Raw genomic sequence first — 23,469 nt, 5'->3', positions numbered from 1 at the left:
GTATAATATTTTATAACCTTTTGTATTGTATTTTTGTTGTTTTTTTTTTTTTTGCGTATAGTAATAAATATTTTAACTATGTTAACAATCATAGAAATAATAACAGATATATTTCTAGAACCATTGCTTTCATAGTAGTTAAAAGATTGCAATTTTTTACCATCCAATATCCATAACAAAGTTGTGATAGAAAATATTTTATACATTGTTGCATTAATTTTTTACATAGCTAGAATATTTTATAAAATACCAAAAGTTGTTGATGAATAATAAATATATTTATAATTCGTCGTGAAGTTTAATTGATGACAGCATTTCCATTTAGTAAAAATTGATAATATATTAATATTATTCTAAGGAGTAATGTATCAAGATCTTTTAACTCAAAACACAATTTCAGTATTTTTTTATAGAATACATTGGGTTTAGGTTTTCAAATGTTTCAATCTCTTTAAGTATACACAGTAAACGCTTTAACTTCATAGATGCAGCCGCCATGATTCAGTATTATTTTTCAAAGCGAGGTAGGACAGGAAGCATAGAATTACCAAAAGCTGAATCTGTCGTGATAAAGAATCCTGTAGACTGTAAAGCTTGGGCACGTTGAAAGTGACCATCAGATGTTCCCTAAAAACATTGCAAACATTAGATAAACATTTTTATAGGTATATACCAAAGGTAGAACCAATGACAAAAATTACTATGAGCCATCAATATTTGGTTATCAAATATTGTTTAAGTGATATTTAAGACAATTAAAAGTTTATCTCTTCACCAAATACCTTCTAACATGAGTGTTGAAAACACTTTTGCATGACATATTTAATATTATTTTACTTGATTTGTTTATTGCTGAATTACGATATCTCTTTAATTATGGATGATTCTAAAAACATTTTATTTAAATTTTAAATTTATCAACCGATTTAACAGCTTCTATTTATAAAATATGAAAATTTGTTTTTTATGTACATAAGGTACAATATTTAGACTTACAGATTGTATTCTTAGATATCTATCTTTTTTAAATTTAGATATTATATTATGATTAGTGTTCATTGTATAAATTTAAAAGTATTTAAAATCGATAAGCTATTACATAATTAGTTAATTACATTAACTATATTACATTCAGTTTATAATTTGTTTGGTGGCTAGGTTATATTTTAAAGAATTTGTGAGATCATAACACTCATAAATAACTAGGACCATTAAATTAAATAATAACACACACAAAAAAAAACATGTATAATTATTTTTAATAATGTTTGATATTGATAAAACAATTTTACCATACACTATATTATAATAAAATATTGATAGATAAATGACTGAAAACTAAGTATGGCAAATTGTTTCACAGGATTTAAAATAAATAATACTGAAAATTTAAGTATAGTATAAATATTATTGTAATTATATTATAAACCAATAAAACCTTAGTTCAAAAATGTATTTTAAACAAATACACAAACATCTATTACCAAAGTATACAGCATAAGTAACATTTATGTATGTTATAAATTATAATAATATGATCGTTTCTCAACTAAAAACTGAAACTACATTGTCATACCGGTGTTGTAGGATGAGAAACTGTCGGAGGAGTTGGAATAGCACCAGTTTTTAATAATATCTGTTTCTTTAGTTCCAAGTCTTCAAGTATCTTTCGATTTTGAATACCTAAAAGAACATTAGAATATTACATATTTACATGAATTATTAATGTACAATTTTAAAATATATGAAAATAGTTGTGTAATAGGTACCTCTTGCGTTTTGAGCTGGAAAAGACATTATACCGTTCACAATATATTAATTAATCTACATTAACTATTAAAGTGAGTGAATAGAGTATACACACGAACGCTTTAAATTAGAAATCAAAAAGACGTAATTGTCGTGATTAGAGTGTTGTGGGTTAATCAATGACCACTGATAACTTTAGTGTTTTTATGGGGAGGCTCAGTTTTCCCGATTTTGATAACGGTGACTAACCTAACTTGACAGTAACTTCACCGATTAAAAGTGTCTTATTTTAGAGAACACAAAATTACTTTATGTAACATACAATATAAAACTATTTTGAGCGTAACTCTCAGATGAAAGATCTATTGATGAAGATTATTGCAGTACATTTTTGAATTAAATGGTATTATTAATAGAAAATTAAATTGCTAATAATATATGATATATGAACAAAACATAAACATATAATCAATTATAGATTTACTTTTTTAAATAAAAACCACATTTTTAAGATAGGATATAAATAAATAACAATGAAACTGGTAATCGGTCTAAATATTCATACCAAAATAATCAAAGCATCCGCTTTTCCGAAAATAATTAGATACCTACATTACAGTTTACTTTCTAATAATATTATCTCAAATATTAAATGATTTAATTATAAAAAATGCCTAATATAGGTAGGTATAATAATAAAATAAATATAAATGTATTTTATAATATATAAATTATGTTAATAGTAATAATATCATAAATTATACAGCACACATATTAGTCAAATAATATACTACAGTAGGTATATACTACACCATTAGCTCAACCTTTATAATGCTGTATTACTAATAAGTAATAATGAAGTATCAAGTAATAATATCACAAAATAAACAACTTGACTTAATAACGAATTAAAAAAATCGTTACTTGCCCAGCCTTTATAAAATATATGATTAAAATGTAAAATAATTTTCTAGCATTTTGATAAAACAACCAAAATTTTATAAATAAAAAAAAATGTATCATAAAAATGCGGGTAAGTGGGTACCGCTCTGCTGTACATTAGATGCTGTGTACAATGTGGATCACTATTATGTATTATAGGAGTATTAAATTTGAATTCAATGAATAATGATAGGTATCTTTGTAGTTTGTATACGAAAAACAATTCTGAACAATCTGAACGAAGATGATTTGTCAACCTAGGATATAATTTCCAGTGCTTGGTGAAAAAATGATGAATTTTTGTCAATATTTGAACTTCAAATGCTAATAAAAAAAAATTGTGCCAATGAATTCTTTATAATTTTTTAATCACTATAAGAATAACTTGTGACGAACTTTGTATTAAATTTTCAAGTATTATGACTCGGCAAAATTTTTTTTATAGTATTCATAAAAAAAAAAAAAATAATAAAAACGAATATTTTATTAATAAGAGTATAGGTATTAATAAGACTCATATATTATAAGGTTATTATTTACAGCAGTCCTAACTTCTAAGATTTAATTTATCTAAGCTCTCTAATTAGTCTAATCAGTCTAATCTGTATTTTTTGAATATCGATTTAGGGTAACTTCACCAGTGAATGAACACTTAACGTGTTATTATTTGATCTCTAACTTTAAAAAATCATAAAAATACAATGTATTACAATACAATTTCAATGGCTATATTTTTAATAATAATTTTAAAATTCTTATGAAGAATTTTAATTTTAGTTTATAATGTTTATATACTGAAAATGTAATACATTTGTGAAAACATTTTATTAATTTAAGTATGATTACATAAATCTTATTTACCAATGAATGAACAGGTAGGTATTTTAAAATAAAAATATTTGAAAACAACTTAAAGAATTTTTATTTTATTTCTTCTGAAGATTACTTACCTTATTTAAAATTTAAAATTTAATTTATTTGTTATCTTTGTGGCGGTTTACAAGTTGTTTCAGGTCGACTGCTGCCATCACTGCAGGTGCTATACTCGGCGTAGTAAGAAAATGTGTAATAATAAAATTAAAAAGTGTATTTTTTTAAAAAATTTTTTTGAAATTGTACCTACACTATACACGCATTTGCATATTATTTACTAATTATTATATTAAATAAATCGATTTCGCACCAGATGATCAAACGGCAAGTACGGTTTTTTTTAATATTCCAAGTGATAACTGCAAATCGTACGTATAAGTAGGCGGGAACTTTCTTTGGATTGCAGTTTATTTTTTTAGTAATAGTTACCTTTCGTCAGCAACTGAGCTTTGCTGAGAATCGTTTTCAAAAACGAACCGCTGCCATACCACAACTATACATAATATGATTTTTTTTTTGTCTCAAATTTCAATAGGTTTCTATAGGTATATTACTTATTATTATACTTATTATTCACTTATTCAGTATTCCACTCATATATAATTATAGCCATAATGTAGTTAGAAATTCATAAGCAATTTTATTTTTATATCAAAGATTTGAAAATTTAACTCAATACCTATTCATTATACATTTTTCAACCTATTAAAACAAAAATTCTACCGGAAAGTTGCGTTTTTTTATGTACCTAAGCATTGGAAGTTTACATTTTGATAATATTACAAACATTTGCAAATAACTGTGTGGAGTTAAGGATACTAAGTTATACTATGAGATAGTCTAAGGAATAAGGATTGCAATCTCAATACAAGATCAAGAGCGTAGTCAGGATTTTTGCTGGAGGGTGCCGTAAGCATTGAAAATACATTTTTATGAAATTTATCTTACAGTTATTTATTAATAATATAAATTTTATTTTTATCTTAACTCAATTTTCATAATATTATCTAATACAATTTTAAACTTTAAAGCAACGCTAAACGTCGTGAATCCAAAGCAATTTCTTCCTCAAATGGTTTTTTGTTTTTCTAAAACTAATTTTTTGTGTACGCTTAACATATAAAGACCTGCAAATGAAATTTAAACAAAATTTTACTATACAATTTTTCATAAAAGTTATAAGTTATATATTTTTTTATATACATTCTAGTTTTTACTATTTAAACGATTTTCTGTCATTGTTGAACGTAATTGTAGGTACATATACACTGCATACAGTATAAGGTTTATAATGGTTTAACGCTCTAAGCCTCTAAATGTCTATAAATTGGTGATACAGTGTTATAAAAATATTTCATCGAAAACATAATAGAAAACCTTTCTAAGAAAGGATCACACAAAATAAACTACAGTCTACAGATATACTAATGTATAATATTCCAATTTGATTTATCGATTACGTGTTTATATACGGACATATTAATTATTGAATCACTTAAATATTCGATATTTAACATATTAAAAACATCTACTTAATATTTTGATCAGGGGGGGGGCATTTGCCCCTAGCTACCCCTCCTTGCTACGCCCTTGTACAAGATTAATTAGTCTCATAAATATTTTATATTATAACCAAGTAATTATTATTATTATTGTGATAATAAAAGACATAGGCGTAAACTGGAGGAGCGAGAGGGGATAACTGCCCCCCTTGATTTTTGTAAAATGTATTTATTAGGTATTTTTAGTTATTAAGTATCTTAAAGTATACGATATATCGACATAAAATAAAGTTTCCCCCCCCATAAAAATTACCCAAGTTACGTATATGATAAGACATTTAGACATTTCAATTTATTCAAACTTAAATAAAATCAGATACCTATTTGAACAAAAATAATGAGGGTTTTAGTTATTTTGTTGCAATTTTAAAATACTATTAATGGGCTTAAGTAAGTAATGGCCAACGGGTAACAAAGGATTCATTTTAAGTACCTATTTAAAATATTACTTCAAATATTATTATTTTTTATATTATCTCAATGTATTAATCTATTTTATATAAACTAAGATATCTTAAAATGCAATGTTTTCGACAAAAATTAATTCAACCTATCGTCATAGTCGTGATACTAATAGTAAAATAAATTACCTACTTATTAATAGTAGCTGATAGACTACATCTCTGCTCAATTTTTCGTATATGCAATAATATTTAACAATAAATTCAAATTTATAATACAATAATATTAATGCGATTTACTCCTCAAGGACGATAGGTATACTCGTATAGTACGTATTCTTAACACATGTCATACTGTATAACAGAGTGGTTATTTATTTGCGATATTTTATACTACATAATGATTACGAATTATGATGAGTGATAACTGACACAAAAAAAAAAACTAAGAGAGGAGGAGCGACTACAATGTAACTACAAATATTATGTTTAGTTTTTTAAATAATATTAATATTTATAATACAAATATGTATTATGTGTTTATAAAAATACAAAGGAAGATCACAAATCACAATTCATATTCAATAAATGGGTACCTACTTATTTTAAATCTAACTTCAAATCGATAGTTGAAAAACAATTTACCTATTTAACTAAGTATACATTTCAATTACCTACTACTGTCTACTAGAATATTTAAATGCTAAATTGATAGTATCAGAGGCGCAAACTAATTCAAATTTGGGAGGGGGGGGGCAAAATCAAAATATTCAATACCCACCTATTAAAAAAAAACTTCGATTTGCTCATTTATATATAAATAATAATACAATGTATTAAATAAAAATAGAAATTATAATTTACATCGTTTGATAACAGTATGAAGGGGGACAGTTGCCCCCCGTGCTCCCCTAGATTTGCGCCACTGGATAGTATATAATAGAATCCATCTAAAAAATAGTTTATATAATAGGTAATTTATGTAAAATCAACAGTAAAAACTATTTAAGTCATGTACTAGGTAGTAAAAAATAAATTCAACATTGTAGTTTCAATGTAGGTACCTACCTAGACATATCTAGTATTATCGAATTAATAATATTATTACGGAGCATATACAAAGACACGGAAGTGTTGCACGCAAAACGCTGAAAAATATAAAAACAATAAATATTTCATAAAGAAAACCTAACCTGACATCGAGAGAGAAATCAGGTAATATCTATCACCTATGTACAAAATATTATATTTTACACGTATTGTATTATGTGTGCGTACATCGTCGGTGTTTCACGTCGTCGCCTCTACGCAGACTGTGATCCATCATCATTACGACGAACACTGAAAACGGCTTGATATTCGAATATTAGATACACGCGCAAATCACGAAAACAATATTATTCTACAAATTCGTAAGTCATAATAATGTACGATAAAAAATTATTAATATAATAATTATAATATTATAGACGGATTAAGATTAGGTAGGTATAATTTTTAATTTTAAGTATTTTTTTTTTAACATATTTTTCTACGAACGAAAGCGGACATGTTTTTAAAAAAAAAATGGGACGATTTAGCGTACCGGAAGTACGTCGGCATAACGAGACAGACTTTGTAGTACTGTGTTTGTCCGTATACAATGTCTGGGCGACTGGGCGTCTGCCACCCTACAAAAGTCGGTAATTATTGCTCGGTTGGTACAAAACATGCTGTGTGGGAACAAACATGTAGTGGAACAAAAGGTGGCGATACCGGTTTCACTATCAACGATATCAAATTGTGTACACAGTATATCATTCGTTCTGTTTACGGATTACCACCCGCAGGCCGCAACGGAACACCGATTTGTCATTCAATCTATTTACCGCAATACCGCATTAATCGAGATTTGAGAATTTCACGTTCGTAATCGTAACAGATATTTAAGAATTCAATTTATTTTGCATTTTATGATTTTTTATTATTGTTAATTATTTACGTATCGGTAATTATTGTACAGTACATTCGTGCTAAATTAATAAAATTGTCTACAGTACTAATATTGTGTGATGCTTTTTTCTTTCAGATTATTTTTGGGGTCTAGTCAAAAAGCTTCGTCGAAACATGGACAGAATAATCGAGATATCATCAGTGTTTGTAGATTTGTTTAATAGTTCGGCCGGCAACCAAGCGTCCTCTGACGAATCTGATGTGCCCATTCCCGTACAACTCCAGGAGATAACCGAAGATTATATTCAGAAAATTTTAACTGCCTGCTGTAGTCAGCAAGCTGCAGGCGTCCAGGGATTTCAGAGCGGGTCGGCTGTCGGTTCGTCGGGATTGCGTGTTAATGAGTTTAAGCCCAGTGAGTATGATAGCAACATAAACATAAACTAGTCATAGTTTGTAATAAAATATTATAATGTTTCGTTTGTTTAGATCTTGACTGGTTCAATTGTACAAAACCTTTATTATTCAACAAAGATTTGAAAGGCAAACTTGTTCTACTTGATTTCTTCACTTATTGTTGTGTAAATTGTTTGCACATACTACCGGTTCTACATAGCTTGCAACAACGTTTTACGTGTGAAGATGGATTGGTAATTGTAAGTACAAAAATTCAATATCTACCTACTATTTGTTAATAGAAAATTCTATGAATATTACAAAATATGAATCAACCATTAATTATTTTATTTTCATGTTATTAGCATTTAGTTTCAATTTAGTTTCCAACAATAATCATTTCTACAATTGTGTATAACTATCAACATAAAAAATGTTAACTGATCACAGTATGTAAAGCACTAGGTCTGATTTATGATAAAATATTGATTCTAAGATTTTAGGATATAAAGTACTTGATTAACATACATTTAAAAATACTGTATTAGTTTAAATTCCATTTGTATTATACTTCCAAACAGTGCCATAACTAGACTACTCGAGGCCTGTGTGCAAACCAAAATCTAGAGGACCCGTATGGCCGTATTATAATCTCTTTTTGAGGCCCAGCAATATAGTATGAGGCCTGTGGCCCGTGTGTGGTGCACACTCTGCACAGTCAGTTTTTACAGCTCTGCTTCCAAGATTAGTGTTTTAACATAGTCTGTTTAGTTCACTTTAGTAAATGCAGAAGCATATAACCTGTCATTAAATTATTCATCACTCACTAGTTTTAATCATTAATAGTAAAAGGTATTAATCATTTTTTAACTTTTATATTTTTAATTATTGTATTATTTTTATACAAATACTTAGTAATGGTTTATAAATACTATTATTTAAATTTGGAAACTAATGAATAAAACCAATTAAGTCAAAATAATACCTCTATTATAATAGGTACCTAAATAAATTTATTTTCTAATTTATACAGAATGTGGCAGTAGTTTCTGATGATTTAAGAGTGCCGTGGTTATGTACTTAAATTTTAGTTTCTGAAAGAAGTGATGAATGTATTGATTTTATAATCACAATGATGTGTGAGGAGTGGGTGTGTGTTTTTTTGTGTCTGTGTGTTCTTGACGAAATAATAAAAGTGACAGGTACGGGAATTATTATGTAAAACCAATTTTCAACAAAATCGACTTTATAACTCAAAAACAAATCACTGTAAATACTTGACATTTTCACCAAATTTTTATACTAGTATTATCTAAATACTTTTAAATTTTCAAGATATTTTGGCTTTTTGAGCCATTTATAGACAGTTGAAATTTTCGATTATTCCAAGTATTTTTTTTTTTTGAAGTGTCGATAAGAAAATTTTGAGTTCCCAAAAAAACTTGAAAATTTAATACAAGGTTTCTTATAAGTTGTTCTTATTGTATTTAAAAAATCAAAAATCGTTAGTTACAATTTTTTTTATAAGCGTTTAAAGTTTAAATTTTTACGAAATATGTCAAAATCACGAAAATTTGCAAATAATTTTGTAGTTGAAAATTCATAAACTTTTTTGTATTTATGTCATGGGTTAAAAAATTCAACCCTAAGTTTTCTTTCAAATAGCTGTAGAGAAAACTCAAAGTATCATTAAAAGAAAAAATATTATGAGCGTTTGAATTTTAAATTTTTACGAAATTGCGTAACGATAACGATTTTAAATATTTGTTATTATTCAAAAAGTATAAGTCGTAAATAGTTGAAAATTTCAACAGTTATTTAAATTGGCATTTTCTTTACATGATTTAATTTTCAAAATATTTCGCTTATTTTAAAGCTATTTATGAGCACTTAAAATATTTGTTTTTGTTTAGTTTTTTTTATATATAAATATCGATAAAAAATTTTTAGCCGAGTCAAAATTTAATACAATATTCCTCATAAATAAGTCTTATAGTGACTTAAAAATTATAAGAATACATAAACAAATTTTTTTGTTTATTAGCGTTTGAAATTCAAGTATTGACATAAATTCGTCAAAATCATGAATATTTGCAAATTATTTTGTAGTTAAGAGGACGCTATATAATATATATATATATATATTTTTATATATATACACTCGCGTGTGTTTTCTCCGTCTTATAATTAATGTAAAACATAGCAAAAACTTTTTTGCACGGCCCACGGGAAAGAACCGAGAAGACTACAATCATAGTTAAAAAACGAAATTTTCACCACATATAAAGGAGAACTTAAGTTGTGAAATATCGTTTTATTTTTTTGATATTACTTACTCTTAGAAAGTTTTATTGATTCAAAATCGATTATTTTTAAACTTGAATATATTCATTCTGATATTGAAAAAATAAAAACGATATTTTATAGCTCAAGTTCTCCTTTATATGTGATGAAAATGTTTTTTAATTATGACTGTAGCGTTCTCTATTCTTTCCCGTGCAGAACATTTTTTGCTGTTTTACATTTGTAAGACGGAGAAAACACATGCGAGTATTGCTTCTTCTCAATATTTATAAAAAAACAATTGTATAAGTTGCTAAGAATTGAAAATTTATTACAAGATTTTCACAATAATTAATAACTAACTTAAACTACTTAGTTTAAATTTTTACGAAATGCAAAATTTACTCGTAAAATAACGATTTACTATCAAATAATTTTAGATTTTTGTTATAGTTAAAAATTATTAGTTTATAGTCAGTGGCGGCTCGTGGGTGCTAGTGGCGGGGGTGCGACTTTAATTAATATAATACCTATCTCTAGTCATAGATATAATAAATTGTCAAAAATGTAATATAACTTAATATTTATTATATTATGAGCACAATTCGACATGATGAACTAATTAAAATTACAATTTATTCTTGAAATACGTCAATACGTGTGACGACAATCTACTTAATACTAGTTGCAGGCACAGACTTTTATACTAACTAGATAAGGAACTCGTATATTATTTGTATTATTAACATTGAAGCTCGCGTATCAGTTTCCGCCATTTTTTCGGTTGGCAAAACATTACATTTCCTATACAATATGCATTGGAATAATATCGTTTTTAATGGTAAAATATAGAAATAAATGAAAAATGATATCTATAAAATATTCTTAATTAACAACAGGTTTAGGCATCATAAAATACAATACAACATATAATAATGGCGATTAGCGGCCGACAATGACGAGCCTACACTCGGTTAATTTTAAAAATATAAATAAACTAGGTACCTAATGTAGTTGTGTATTTTACCGTATGGACGACGCTGTCTGTCGTCCAATACTCGAATATAAGATATTAAGATCGCATGCACACTATTGCAGCGCCTTCGCTTACGTGCATTGTTCGTATTCAGAATTATTATTGCTGAATGCACAGACGACGCTGCTGGTCGTCCAAACACTGCTCGTATGTGCATACGTACCCGTGTACTCCTGGTATATGAGGGAAACAAATTTAATGTTAGGCGCGACATGTAGCGATTTTATTTTTTCCGTGCGGATATTCCTCTGTAATGTGTCCAGTAATATTTAAATGTATGAATTTCCATTTCGGGAAAATTCCGCTGCGGATATTCTGCAAGTGTGACACCGGCCACACAATAACTATTTATTTCCTTATAACTATTTTACTAGGTATTAAAAAATTTTTATTTTTGATATTTTTTTAAATTTAGTTTTTAATTTTAGTAGGGGGTGTAATCGTCTCGTCGTCCAAACCATGAGCCGCCACTGTTTATAGTATAAGTTAATTATTATTAACTTGAAACATACACTAGCTGTTTAAATTGGCATTTTCTGTACATGATATAATTTTGGGGTATTCAGGTCATTAAAACATAAACCACCTTTTTCACCACCTAATTTAAAATATTATAACCTAGGCTAACAAATAATCTCCATTCAGAATCATTTTTCATATACAATGATACCTATTTATTGGATCCAAATTTAGTACATCCATTATAGTGACCTACTATACAACAGAACATTACCCATTTAACCACTCTTTTTAAAATGTATGGATTAATTTTAATATCTTTCTATTTATACTATGAACCTATTAAACTATTTTACGGTAAAGTATTACCTATTAATTTATAACACTAATATAATTTCAATAAATGTAATGTTTTTAGAAAAAATGAATCAACCTGTGGTAATACTAAAAGTTAAATTTACAATTATAAATATTAAAAAAATACAAATACAAATACAATAATAAATGAATAAAAATCATAAAATGTCGGTATACTTATGAATTATGATATAGATTAACAGACCTCTAATAATCTTTTTTCATTTATTACAACATAATATCATGGAATTAAAATTTAACACTTCCATTACAGTAACCCACTTATCCATATTTTTTTTATTTGAAGCTATTCAAAATACAAATAACCTTTAAATCAAGTGTTATGAATTGTATAAATTTTTTGAATGCAGGGTTATTAATGTGTTCAATCAAAATAATGAATACTTAGCTAAGTATCTTTAAATATTATGTAATATATATTTGTACTTCACATAGAATTTAATGAAATGTTATTTTAGTTTTATTGTTATTATTCTTCCTTCATTCCCAACTATATGAAATCAGTCACTATGGCCTTACTTAACTATAGAGATCTGAACTCCCACAGCTTTACTCTTATCAGTCTTACCATCTATTTTTATATCATTCTTTATTGTGTCTATCTACCTCTTCTCTAGTCTTTTTCATATTTTCTGTATTCATTTTCATATCACTACCTTTAAGTACGCTCTCCTTAAAACATAAACAAATCATCTCAACCAATTCTCCATCACTTTTTCTTAAATAGGTGCCATTTTTACACTATTCCTAATTTATTTGTTACTCATTCTATCCTTCTTGGTAACTATACACAACCTTCCTAGCATTCCGATTTCAGTTACTCTTGTCTCTTATCCACTACTGGCACTATTCAACATTATGATCCAAACATCATAAGTCATAACTAGTCATAAAACTGCTTTTTTAAATTTACCTTTTAATATTAACAGCATCTTTTTGTCTCACAAAATACTTAAATTTTCTCTCCATCCACACATAATCCCATTCCTAATGTGGTCCTCAGAACCACCTTTCTTTTGTTATATAATTTTTCTAATAGCTAATTTAATTTACAAGATATAATACATTCTAATCGAAAAATCTCATCAATTGACCATAAACTTTCCTTTTACACATTTTTTATTGTTTATTTATTGATTTATTTTTAATCAATAAGACAGTAGAGAAAATATAAATATACTTACAGTATAAACATAGAAAATAATAAGTAGTCGATTAAATAAACATAAAAAAAATGATAAATATTGAATTAATTATAAAAATAAGTTGTCATCATTGTTGGCTCATTGTTTGTTATCCATTATTTTAATAAGTGGTTAATTTCTTGAATAAAGAAAAAATGTTTATGTTAGTTAAGACACAAAAATACCATTTAAATTTAAGGATTATCAATTAGACTAAAAAGTAGCTAGTTGTTAATGATAAATTCAACACCTAATTTAACTTTTTTGATTACATTTCAAAGTCATTACTGTGTAGATATTATTTACTAATTTTTACTTTAGGTTTTAAAAAAAAAATAATTAGTTAGTATTATTTGTTTGAATGAAATGTATTCAATATACTTAATAATATAATAGGTAATAAAAATAAATTACATTTTCAACCTAAAACAGTAAAACATGTCTACTGCATTTAAGAATCTAGTATCTATTCCAGTATCTTAAATAGCTATAAAATAAATGAATAAAAAGTAATTAAAATATCATTACATATAGATTTTCCTCAGAATATAAAAAAGAAAAGAAAGATTAGTTAAATTTTATTTCATGATTTTTTCAATAGCTCTAATAAAATGTATATTTGTAAAGCTTTTTATTTAAAATTTTTTTTCTATAATAGTTTCATTCTTAATTGTTTAAATTAAAGTAGTTCAATTTAAGTCCTAACTCCTAACGAAATGATATGATAATTATTTTGATTTGTAATTTAAATATTTACCTTATTTAATAAAATAAGAATAATTAAATTGCGTAATAAAATTTAAAACAACTGAAGAATACATAAAAGTTGAACTTTTAATATTTAATTTTTCAAAATAAAATACTAATATGGAAAAAAAATGAATGTATTACATAAATAATTTTTAACAATTTTTGTAGATTGGTGTGCATAGTGCGAAATTTCCAAATGAACAACAATCTTTGAATGTACATCATGCTATTGAAAAATATTCAATTGAACATTGTGTTGTAAATGACACAGATGGTACAATGTGGAATGATTTAGCTGTATGTTGTTGGCCTACTTTAGTGCTCATTGGTAATATATAGTTTATCATTAACTACCATAAAAACATGTATATTGTATTGTAACGTGGTCGGGGATGAACCATTCAGGGAAGAAGTTAGTTTCTTATGAATATAATTTAACCATAGCTCATGAGCATAAATGGTACTTAGGATACAAATAAATGTGGATTAATTCAAATACTTATTAATATATAAAGTTTATTCTTACCTACTAAAAACGTTTACAAGCTGTGGGGCAGTCTCGGAGTTCATGTGCGCGTGATGTTAATTGTGGGGAACTGCTTATCTCTTACATATTCGTATTTAGCCATAGCTTTACAATAATTAAACATGAGACATCACAGGAGGGGCTTGATGTATATTCAGCATAATATATTTTACATGTTTTGGTTTATGATACATATATATATGTATCTATGTATACTATATAATATGTCATATGTGTAAGTATATAATATGTACCTATTGTACACATTATTATGTTAATAAAATATAAATAATTATGTAACAATCGTTACATTACCCCCTTCTCTTTAGCACTTATATCTATATTTGTATAGTTATTTTGCTTTTCTGTGCTTTTCCAGTACTCACAAATACAGTCATACGCATGTTATATTTTTATTATTTAGTGAACATCCGTTTACCGATCCGTTTATCGGGTCCGTTTTTATTTGATTCATCAGTTTCTGACAGTTGTGTATGTATATAATGATTAAACGAATCTACGTAATAATTTGTAAATGTCAACAACATGTTTTGGTTTTTGTTCATATCATGCAAAATTTTAACCAGTTTATTACTGACCTTGTTATTTTTATTATTTATGAGAACCCTTTCCCTCTGTATTAATAATTATTGTATGTATTCTTTTTCCCATATTTTTTTTTACATATATATATATATTATATACATTTACATCTCATAATAAATCTATAATAAATTTACATTATTTCCTTTATCCAATTTTAATGCTTCGAATATCATTCCTCCTGTAACCCGTTCAGTTGATTAATTAGAAATGTTCATCTTCATGAATGTCACTAGCCCTTAAACTTGTGTTGAATTTAGGGATGTCAGTATTATATACAATGAATTATATAAAATTTACTAAAAATAAAAAAAACACATGTTTTATTATTAATTAATAGTGATGTTTATAAAAATTGTTCTTTTTCTTTAAAAAAAAAAAATAGGTCCTAATGGTGAACCAATGCTTGTAGTCCAAGGTGAAGAATTTCACTCACAACTATTGCCTACATTTATTGAAACAGCCTTACAAATTCTCCGTCAAGCATCTATGATAAGCTCACATGACATACCAGAAATTATTCCTGGCCGTACAACTTTACAGTCTTTAACTTCAGGTAAACAGTCATCTGCTACAAAACAACATCTCTTATATCCTGGTAAGGTGTTTGCATACACAAAAAAATTGAAGAAAAGAAGGAATAATAGTGATGAAACATTAAACAATTCTAATTTAAATTACCGTCGTCATGGTAAAATATTAATAGCAATTGCTGATAGTGGTCACCATAGAATAGTAGTCTGTACACTTCAAGGACGTGTTAAGGTAATATATTTTTAAATAAATTATTTAATTATTTATAACTAATAAAAATAAAAAATATTACCTGTATAATATAATTTTTTCTTATTTTTAAACAGCATGTAATTGGTGGTGGTGGAATTGGTCATTTACCATCAACTATTAAAAAGGGATTCAAAGATGGAAATTTCACAGAAGCTTTATTTCATAGCCCTCAAGGCATATGCTTTCAAAATTCTCATATTCTATTTGTTTGTGACACAGAAAATCATGCTATTCGTATGGTAAAATCTTGATATTATATTGATTTTTAATATTTCTTATTTATTTTAAACTAAAAAATATGTTAACCTCTCAACCTTTTTTTGTACAGATTGATTTAAAAGATAAGACTGTTAAAACTGTTGCTGGTAATGGTAAAAAAGGCCGTGATAAATATGGAGGCCAAATGTGGAATTCTCAAATCCTAAATACTCCATGGGATGTGGTATACTACAAACGCAAAGCACGACCTCAATATCAACAGCAATACACACCACAGCCATATATTCCAAACCAAAACTTTCAACAACTACAACCATCTCCTTCTGTGCCAACACCGTCACCAGTGCGTTGTTTATTAATTGCTATGGCTGGTTTGCATCAAATATGGGCCCTTTATTTAGATAAGACAAGTACCAGTACTTGCTCAAGCATGAAATCAAAGTAAGAAATCTTTAGCCAACTAACTATTTAATGAAATATACAAGGGTTTATTTTTATATATATTTATATGCAATATCCATTCATTTCACTATTTTAAAATATTAAATGTATACTCATACATAAATATATATATTTATAGATATATATTTTTCTTGTTTTTATTTATTTGATTTCATCGCCAGTAACATAAAATTTTCCAAAATTTCTTACGTCTCTTAATTTTCTTACTACAGAAAATATTATGGCCTAATTATTATTCAATAATTTAAAATAACAACTGCATAAAATGTAAGATACATCATATAGCGGGGTTTATATGCAATATCCCTGTATTTCACAATTTCATATTAGTTTTAAACATAAATTTTACCTATATTATGATTATGTATGTTAGGTGGTCTGCAGTATATTTTTATAACCATTAGCCACTATTAAATAAAAATTAATAATATGTTTACAAAATGTTAATAATTTTCCTAAAAAAAAAAAATCATATTTTATACCCAGTATGTATATATTATATTTTAATTTTAATACATTTGTTCCTATTTATTAACCTTGACTATTAATTTAGAACCATTATTAAAAATATTTAATAGGTAGTATACATTCATGTAAAAGAACTAATCATAAGAAGGAAAAAAATTATTTACCCATTTAGTTATGTTAATGAAAAATATGAATTTGTTGTTTCACAAGTTAAATTGTTAATTTGTTTTTGTATATTTTATTTTGGTATAGATAATTTTTGATTGAAAATAAACTGTAAATTGTAAAATTAATTAATTTTTTAGATGGTGTTCCAAGGGATTGTGTACTATGGTGGCAGGAACAGGCAAAGAAGAAAATAGAAATAATTCTTATAATGGTCAACGTGCTTCTTTTGCCCAACCCTCTGGATTGTGTTTAACTAAACCATCATCTCGTGTTGGGTCTGGATTAAATGGATCTGATCCTTCTTTATATATTGCTGATAGTGAAAGTTCATCAATCAGACGTATGTATTTGGATTCAATGGGAAAGTTTAGAGTTCTGAATGTAGCTGGAGGAAGTCCTGATCCAACTGTGAGTTGTTTCAAGTTTTGTATTTATCGATTATTTATTTGTTCTATTAATAACAATTAACAACAGTATTTCAATAATTGTATTTATAATATTATACTAACATTTTATATCTACATTAAACTTTTAAACTTTTTAAAATATAAAACATTTATATTTTATAGGATCTTTTTAGCTATGGGGATATTGATGGTGGAGCTGGTGCCAATTCACGTTTACAACATCCTATGGACGTTGCATGGAATTATAAGCGAAACATCCTGTATGTAGCCGATTCATACAATCATAAAATTAAATATGTTACTGGGTTGTCAGACAGTCATAAACAAAATCATTATAATAATGGTGGTGGCAACACTACAACTGGGGGCATTCCTGGCTCTACAGGTGGTTCTGTACATACATTACCATTACCTGTTAAGGTGTGTCTCGTTTTTATGATAACAAAAGCTTATAAAATATTAATTTTTTCATTCAAACCAAACTTTTTGAATTGAATCTTTACTCGTTTACAATCTATGTATCTATATTGAATTTATTTATTTGGTTATAATTACTTAATTATTATTATTATTAATTAATAATATTCAATATATCAATACAATGCTGTGAACATAATTATGGTAAAATATCAATACTATTAATTTAATGTTTTTGTTTCCAACAACATTATTCTTATTAATTTAAATAATTTTTTTGTATATAAGGTTTATCCTATTTGAAATTTTAACATTTAACTTAATACCTATACTATTTTTGGGAAATTTAATATAACTACATTGATTGTGTGTAAAATATATATAATTAATTTAATTAAATATATTTTATAGTTGAATGAACCTAATGGATTACATTTTATTGAAAATCCTCAAGATGGATCTAGTCTATTGTTAATTGCTGATACAAACAATCATAGTATTTGGGTGTATAACTTTGATACTTATGTTATTAAAAAGGTAAAATAATGCACATAACAAACATCTAAATGTCTTATCTTATAATTTGACTTGTAATTTGATATTAATATTTGTTTTTCATAATTAGCTACAATTAGAATTCCCGAAAATTCTAGAATCTTCACCATCAAATGTCGTTGGAACAGCACAAATTAGATTAAATAGACGGACTGGTGGTCAACTTATGTTACGCGGACGCGTTATTCTAGGATGCAGTTCTGAAACCGAAATATCTCAAACTATAGATGAACCACACTTAAACTGGACCCTTCAACTCCCAGGTATAATTTATCAAATAAATCAAGTTACTGGTTTCACAATAATGTATGTTTTGAGTTGTTAAAAAAAAAAATTTAAGGTTGTGTCAACTATATTATTTAGTAAAGCATAAGATTATCTTTCTATTTTCATTATGTATACACTTATTTAATTGATAAATACATTTTACATGGATAAAAATATATTATAGATAACTATTTGTTTATTATAATTATTATATAATATACTTAATACATGCTTAACTGTAAAAGATTTAAAAATAAATATCTATGTTTTTGTTACTTACACACTCTTATATTTTAAGGAGATAACTCTTTAGGTAACATAAGTTACCAAATTTTTTTTTATTAATCATTTTATTCTCAACATGAAAATATATACAGTTGATAGATAATTATGTAAACTTTTTTACTCATTCATTATATATTGTATGTTAATAACATTTTGTGTTTAATAAAATCTCTCTATTTTTTAGATTCAACATGGGAATCAAAAGAAATTAAATCCAATACCTCTCTACCAGCTGTAAAAGGAGCAGCAGCTGATTTTAAGTACTTAATTCGTATTCCAAAACAAGAATGGGAAGAAAAAGCTGATGAAAATAGTGAAAATTCAACATCTAAAGATGGGAATAGACGGTGGAATGATAAATATAATCCAGATTTCGAAAATGAATCTGATGAAGATTCTGAAGATGAATCAGACGATGAAGAGGAAATTGTTATTTTAAGATGTCAAACAAGTGTTTGTCAAGATGACGATAAATGTGTTCCTGTAGAATTTGATTTTGTGGTGCGTGTTCGATATGGTGATGAAGAAAATACTCCTCAAGCAGCTGATACTTATTTCCCTTATACTCTTCCATATAATAGTGGCAAAAAGTTATTAAATAAAGCATCTTCTGAAATTAATTCCCCTGCTTCAACATACTCTCTTGACTCTTCAGCGGAATTCACAAATAACAAACCTGCACCAACAACTCTTACCTCTAACAATTAATTATTTTTTAAATTTATTAATTATTCTTTTAATAATTTTTGTATTAAACTTAATAATAACAATTACTTCAAAAATAATTTTTCGAGCATGTAATGCAAATTTAATTTAACCATTTTAATGTTCTTTTTTAATTATTATTATGAATATATGATTAATTATATTATTATAAACATAACCCTTTTTTTGATAAATATATTTTTATCATAATATAATTATGCATTGAATTATTGTATATGTTACGATGTATTCATGTGGTATCTTTAGATTCTTCATGACTTTCAATTATTTCTTAATTTATATTATTTTTTATTTATTTGAAATAAATGAAAATTAATTTTAAAGTTTTTAATTTTTGATAATTTTTCAATTATTTCTATGATACCAATGAATATTTAAAAAAATAAATAGAAGTTTCAATTAATTAGGATAAGATGTATTTAGTTTTTAATTTTTTATAGTTTAAGATGTATTTTATAAATTAATTAATTAATTAACTTATAAATTCAAATTGAATGTTTCACTGTGTTGTTTATTAATAAATTATAGAATATCTTTTTTTAAATAAAGCTATACATTTTTAGTGTGATAAGTCAATTTACATTTTTTTCAATCATTCCTAAAGTTATCGATTGCTATATAATATATATAATTCACATTCCATTAAGCCTTACTAAAAATTAACTAAAATTATATATATTAAATTTAATAACTGAAGATTAAATGTATTTTAATTTATTATATTAATTGTTAAACTTTAAACTACAATTGTAGTACATAATCTATTTAATAATATGATTATTTAATTGTGGCCTTGTTATTGGATAAAAATTATTCTGAGACAACAGTGACTGTATTTAAATCAACATTTTGTAATTGCTAGTTAATTTTTTTGCAAAAATACAAATTAAAGAAGTTTAAATAGTTAAAATGTAAAGATATATACTTGAGTAGTTAGTTTGATTACATTTCCATACTATCAGTAAACAATATAACTATAATAAAGTATGCTTTTTTCTTTTTTGACTTTCCACGAAAGTTATGTCCAACTAATTATTGGTTAGTAATTACTATTTTATTGTATTAGCACTGTTTTCAGAAAACTATTACATCTCAAATTATAATACAATTTAATTACATAACTTATGTATGTGGCCGGCGGCCGAATCCACTTGATGAAATTGTCCATATCATGAAATAAAAACCTTTTTTTTCCGCTTAATAAAATGGAAAATTAAAATTAAAATTTCATATTGTGTAATTTTTATATCAAATGAGGGGGACAAGGATATTTGGTCTGTTCATATAAAAGAAAATATAATTTTTGTAATGTTGTGCATTTTTTAAAGCTAAATTAAAATGTTATCAATCATCGTCACAATTCAACTCATTGTTTAAATAAGTAAATTTAAAAAAATAAAATGACAATGTATTCCTAATCTTACAACATTTTATAAAAATTCATATATTTAATCACGGCATGATTGTATTACTTATGTTTATTGTAATAATAATATATTATAATATTGATAATAATTATTTAACTAAGTGGAAAAAAACCGTTTCCATTTCAAAAGTTGGATACCTAACTTTTCGTGAAATGGGCAATTTCATCAAGTTGATGTGACATATACAAATTTTATTTTATTTTTTCGCATTTCATACGAAGTTAGTTTTAATTTTTTTATAGGATATTAAATCCTTTGACAACAGTTTATTAAAAATAAACATAATTGAACTAAAAAACTGATTTTTTAAATCTTGGATCTAGGAATGTTGCTTTTGGGATTATTTTATTTTTCTCCGGTACTCCTAGACGCTTTTAACGAATTGGTATCGATTTATTTTATAATTTGTTTTATTGTACTTACTGTAGCTGTTTTAGTTGCTACATTTGCTTTAAATTGTTAAGTTAAATATACACGAAAGAAAAAGGAGTGGAGTAGGTAATTAATACCATGTGTATTGTGTATAATATAATAATACGTAATAAAAAATAATCGTAACACCATAAAATATACATACTGTAAGTGTCTGTAACATAACAAATATTAAAATTTACAATATATGTATTAGTTATTAGTGATAACCGTATAAGTAACTGTAATATTAACTTATCACAGTATATACTCAATAGTCAAATAGTTAATAGTAATTCTATAACCGACACTTGACACTAATTGTTCTTACGCACAAATAAAGAGATTAATTTTTGTGTACGACTAAGGTCTCGTTTTCCGCTAATGGTATAAAAAAAATGTGTAATTTGTTGTTAAGTAATTTAATCAGATTGGCTCTCGTCTACGTCTACCCATATAATATTTGCAACCGTTTATTTTAAACAATCGTACCTATTTATTATTTTATGAACTTATAATACATAGGTACATATTATAGAAATATTTTTTAGTAAACACAAAGCGAGTGATTAAAGTAGGCCTGACCGGCGAAGCAATAAATTATGCTCTAAACATAACTCAGTGGCGGTCAAATAATTTTGTCATAGAGGGCGGAGAGGATATGGCTGATTTTTAACAAGCACAATAATTATCGTCCATTTAGTGTTTGGAGGTAGAGCAACTTGCAGCAAAACAGCTAGTTAATTTATTTTTACTAAAAATAATAGGTAAAACAGTAAAATAGACAAAATTTTAATATTGTACACGACACAGTACGACTGTAGTACGAAAGACAAAAAACGACGATAACAAAATATTATGACAAACGTTAATCGTAAATCGATAAATCGACTACTGAGTATTAACAACGACCTGTTTACGAATACTTAACGACACAAGGCGTGTGAGGAGTGTATTGTTATTGAATATTTTCCATTATCGAGCTTAGTACTTCCCGTATTCAGTAGGTATATTTTGTACAGACAACTAAAATACTAATTATAAATAATAATAATTGCCCAATTCCTAGTTATGAGCATTGATTATAAAATGTATAGTATTTGTAATCAATGATATGAGTCTAGACAATAATAATATACTGTATACACCAGTAACACAAATACACAATATTGTATAATAGTACATACCTATAGATACTGAATAAAGTCGTCATAAGACACAAAGACGAATTATTCTGTGAAAATTTACCATAGTATTTATGTTTTTAGATAAAAATCGAATACATTATAATATAATACGCGCGTAAATATGTAATCTAAATCGTTAAAAATATTGAAAATAAGGTCATTTTCATTTATTAATTCCGTCGATTTTTATTCGACTGCGAATTATCTGATAACAGATTTAGTAGAATAATAATAATATTACGGATGCTTTGCCGGAAAATGGTGAACCGCGTATATGGGATCCTGGTTATTTGGGACGCAAAACAACCGACTAGTGACTGACATAGCCGTGTCGCTGTTTTATCTGCGGTATACCTCCACGTCGTTAAATTTTGTGAAAAAAGAAATTAAATTTTAACGAGGATCGGGAAATAAACAGTCAGTTACGCTAAAAACGTAATTGAGGTAAAAAATTTACATTTAATCTACAAAAGTTTAATAATATAATTAATTAATAATTTATCATAATTCATAATATATTATGAACTTATTAAGCGAGTTATTAGAAGTTACAGCGATTGTATTGCATAAGCGTAATGTTTCTGTAAAAAAAAGATCCGAAAGGCATTAT

The 23,469-nt window shown here is 26.2% G+C and overlaps 2 protein-coding genes across 5 annotated transcripts; one reads left to right on the top strand and one right to left on the bottom strand.

Moving 5' to 3' along the window:
- Positions 1-256: 256 nt before the first annotated feature.
- Positions 257-6,950, bottom strand: LOC114121915 (SOSS complex subunit C homolog). 2 transcript variants are annotated; one of them, XM_050205961.1, is made up of 3 exons: positions 6,806-6,950; positions 1,577-1,683; positions 257-627 (listed from the first exon to the last, which is right to left on the bottom strand). In XM_050205961.1, exons 1-3 carry the CDS (start codon positions 6,855-6,857, stop codon positions 508-510), a joined length of 279 nt encoding a protein of 92 aa, XP_050061918.1. In that variant the 5' UTR covers positions 6,858-6,950; the 3' UTR covers positions 257-507. The 2 variants fall into 2 exon arrangements, with proteins under 2 accessions (XP_050061918.1, XP_027840227.1); XM_027984426.2 differs by lacking the exon at positions 6,806-6,950 and adding an exon at positions 1,770-1,943.
- Positions 6,811-20,399, top strand: LOC114121913 (NHL repeat-containing protein 2). Of its 3 annotated transcripts, none has more exons than XM_050205960.1 (12): positions 6,811-6,939; positions 7,596-7,874; positions 7,949-8,115; positions 14,114-14,273; positions 15,460-15,839; positions 15,935-16,099; positions 16,189-16,520; positions 17,315-17,585; positions 17,747-18,004; positions 18,413-18,538; positions 18,627-18,819; positions 19,293-20,399. In XM_050205960.1, exons 2-12 carry the CDS (start codon positions 7,634-7,636, stop codon positions 19,814-19,816), a joined length of 2,817 nt encoding a protein of 938 aa, XP_050061917.1. In that variant the 5' UTR covers positions 6,811-6,939; positions 7,596-7,633; the 3' UTR covers positions 19,817-20,399. The 3 variants fall into 3 exon arrangements, with proteins under 3 accessions (XP_050061917.1, XP_027840223.2, XP_027840225.2); XM_027984422.2 differs by lacking the exon at positions 6,811-6,939 and adding an exon at positions 7,088-7,431; XM_027984424.2 differs by lacking the exon at positions 6,811-6,939 and adding an exon at positions 7,332-7,514.
- Positions 20,400-23,469: the final 3,070 nt, after the last annotated feature.

Source organism: Aphis gossypii, chromosome X, assembly GCF_020184175.1.
Source record: "Aphis gossypii isolate Hap1 chromosome X, ASM2018417v2, whole genome shotgun sequence".
NCBI lineage: Eukaryota > Metazoa > Arthropoda > Insecta > Hemiptera > Aphididae > Aphis > Aphis gossypii.
This window is presented reverse-complemented; position numbering and strand designations above follow the sequence as displayed.

Excerpts from the sequence above, each read along its gene's own strand:
- LOC114121915 (XM_050205961.1), bottom strand. The coding sequence starts at position 6,857 with ATGATGATGGATCACAGTCTGCGTAGAGGCGACGACGTGAAACACCGA. Across the intron at positions 1,684-6,805 it reads CGACGTGAAACACCGACGAT|GTATTCAAAATCGAAAGATA; the intron begins GTACGCACACAT and ends ATGTTCTTTTAG. Across the intron at positions 628-1,576 it reads TTTCTCATCCTACAACACCG|GGAACATCTGATGGTCACTT; the intron begins GTATGACAATGT and ends CAATGTTTTTAG.
- LOC114121913 (XM_027984422.2), top strand. The coding sequence starts at position 7,170 with ATGTCTGGGCGACTGGGCGTCTGCCACCCTACAAAAGTCGGTAATTAT. Across the intron at positions 14,274-15,459 it reads GCCTACTTTAGTGCTCATTG|GTCCTAATGGTGAACCAATG; the intron begins GTAATATATAGT and ends AAAAAAAAATAG. Across the intron at positions 16,521-17,314 it reads TGCTCAAGCATGAAATCAAA|ATGGTGTTCCAAGGGATTGT; the intron begins GTAAGAAATCTT and ends TTAATTTTTTAG.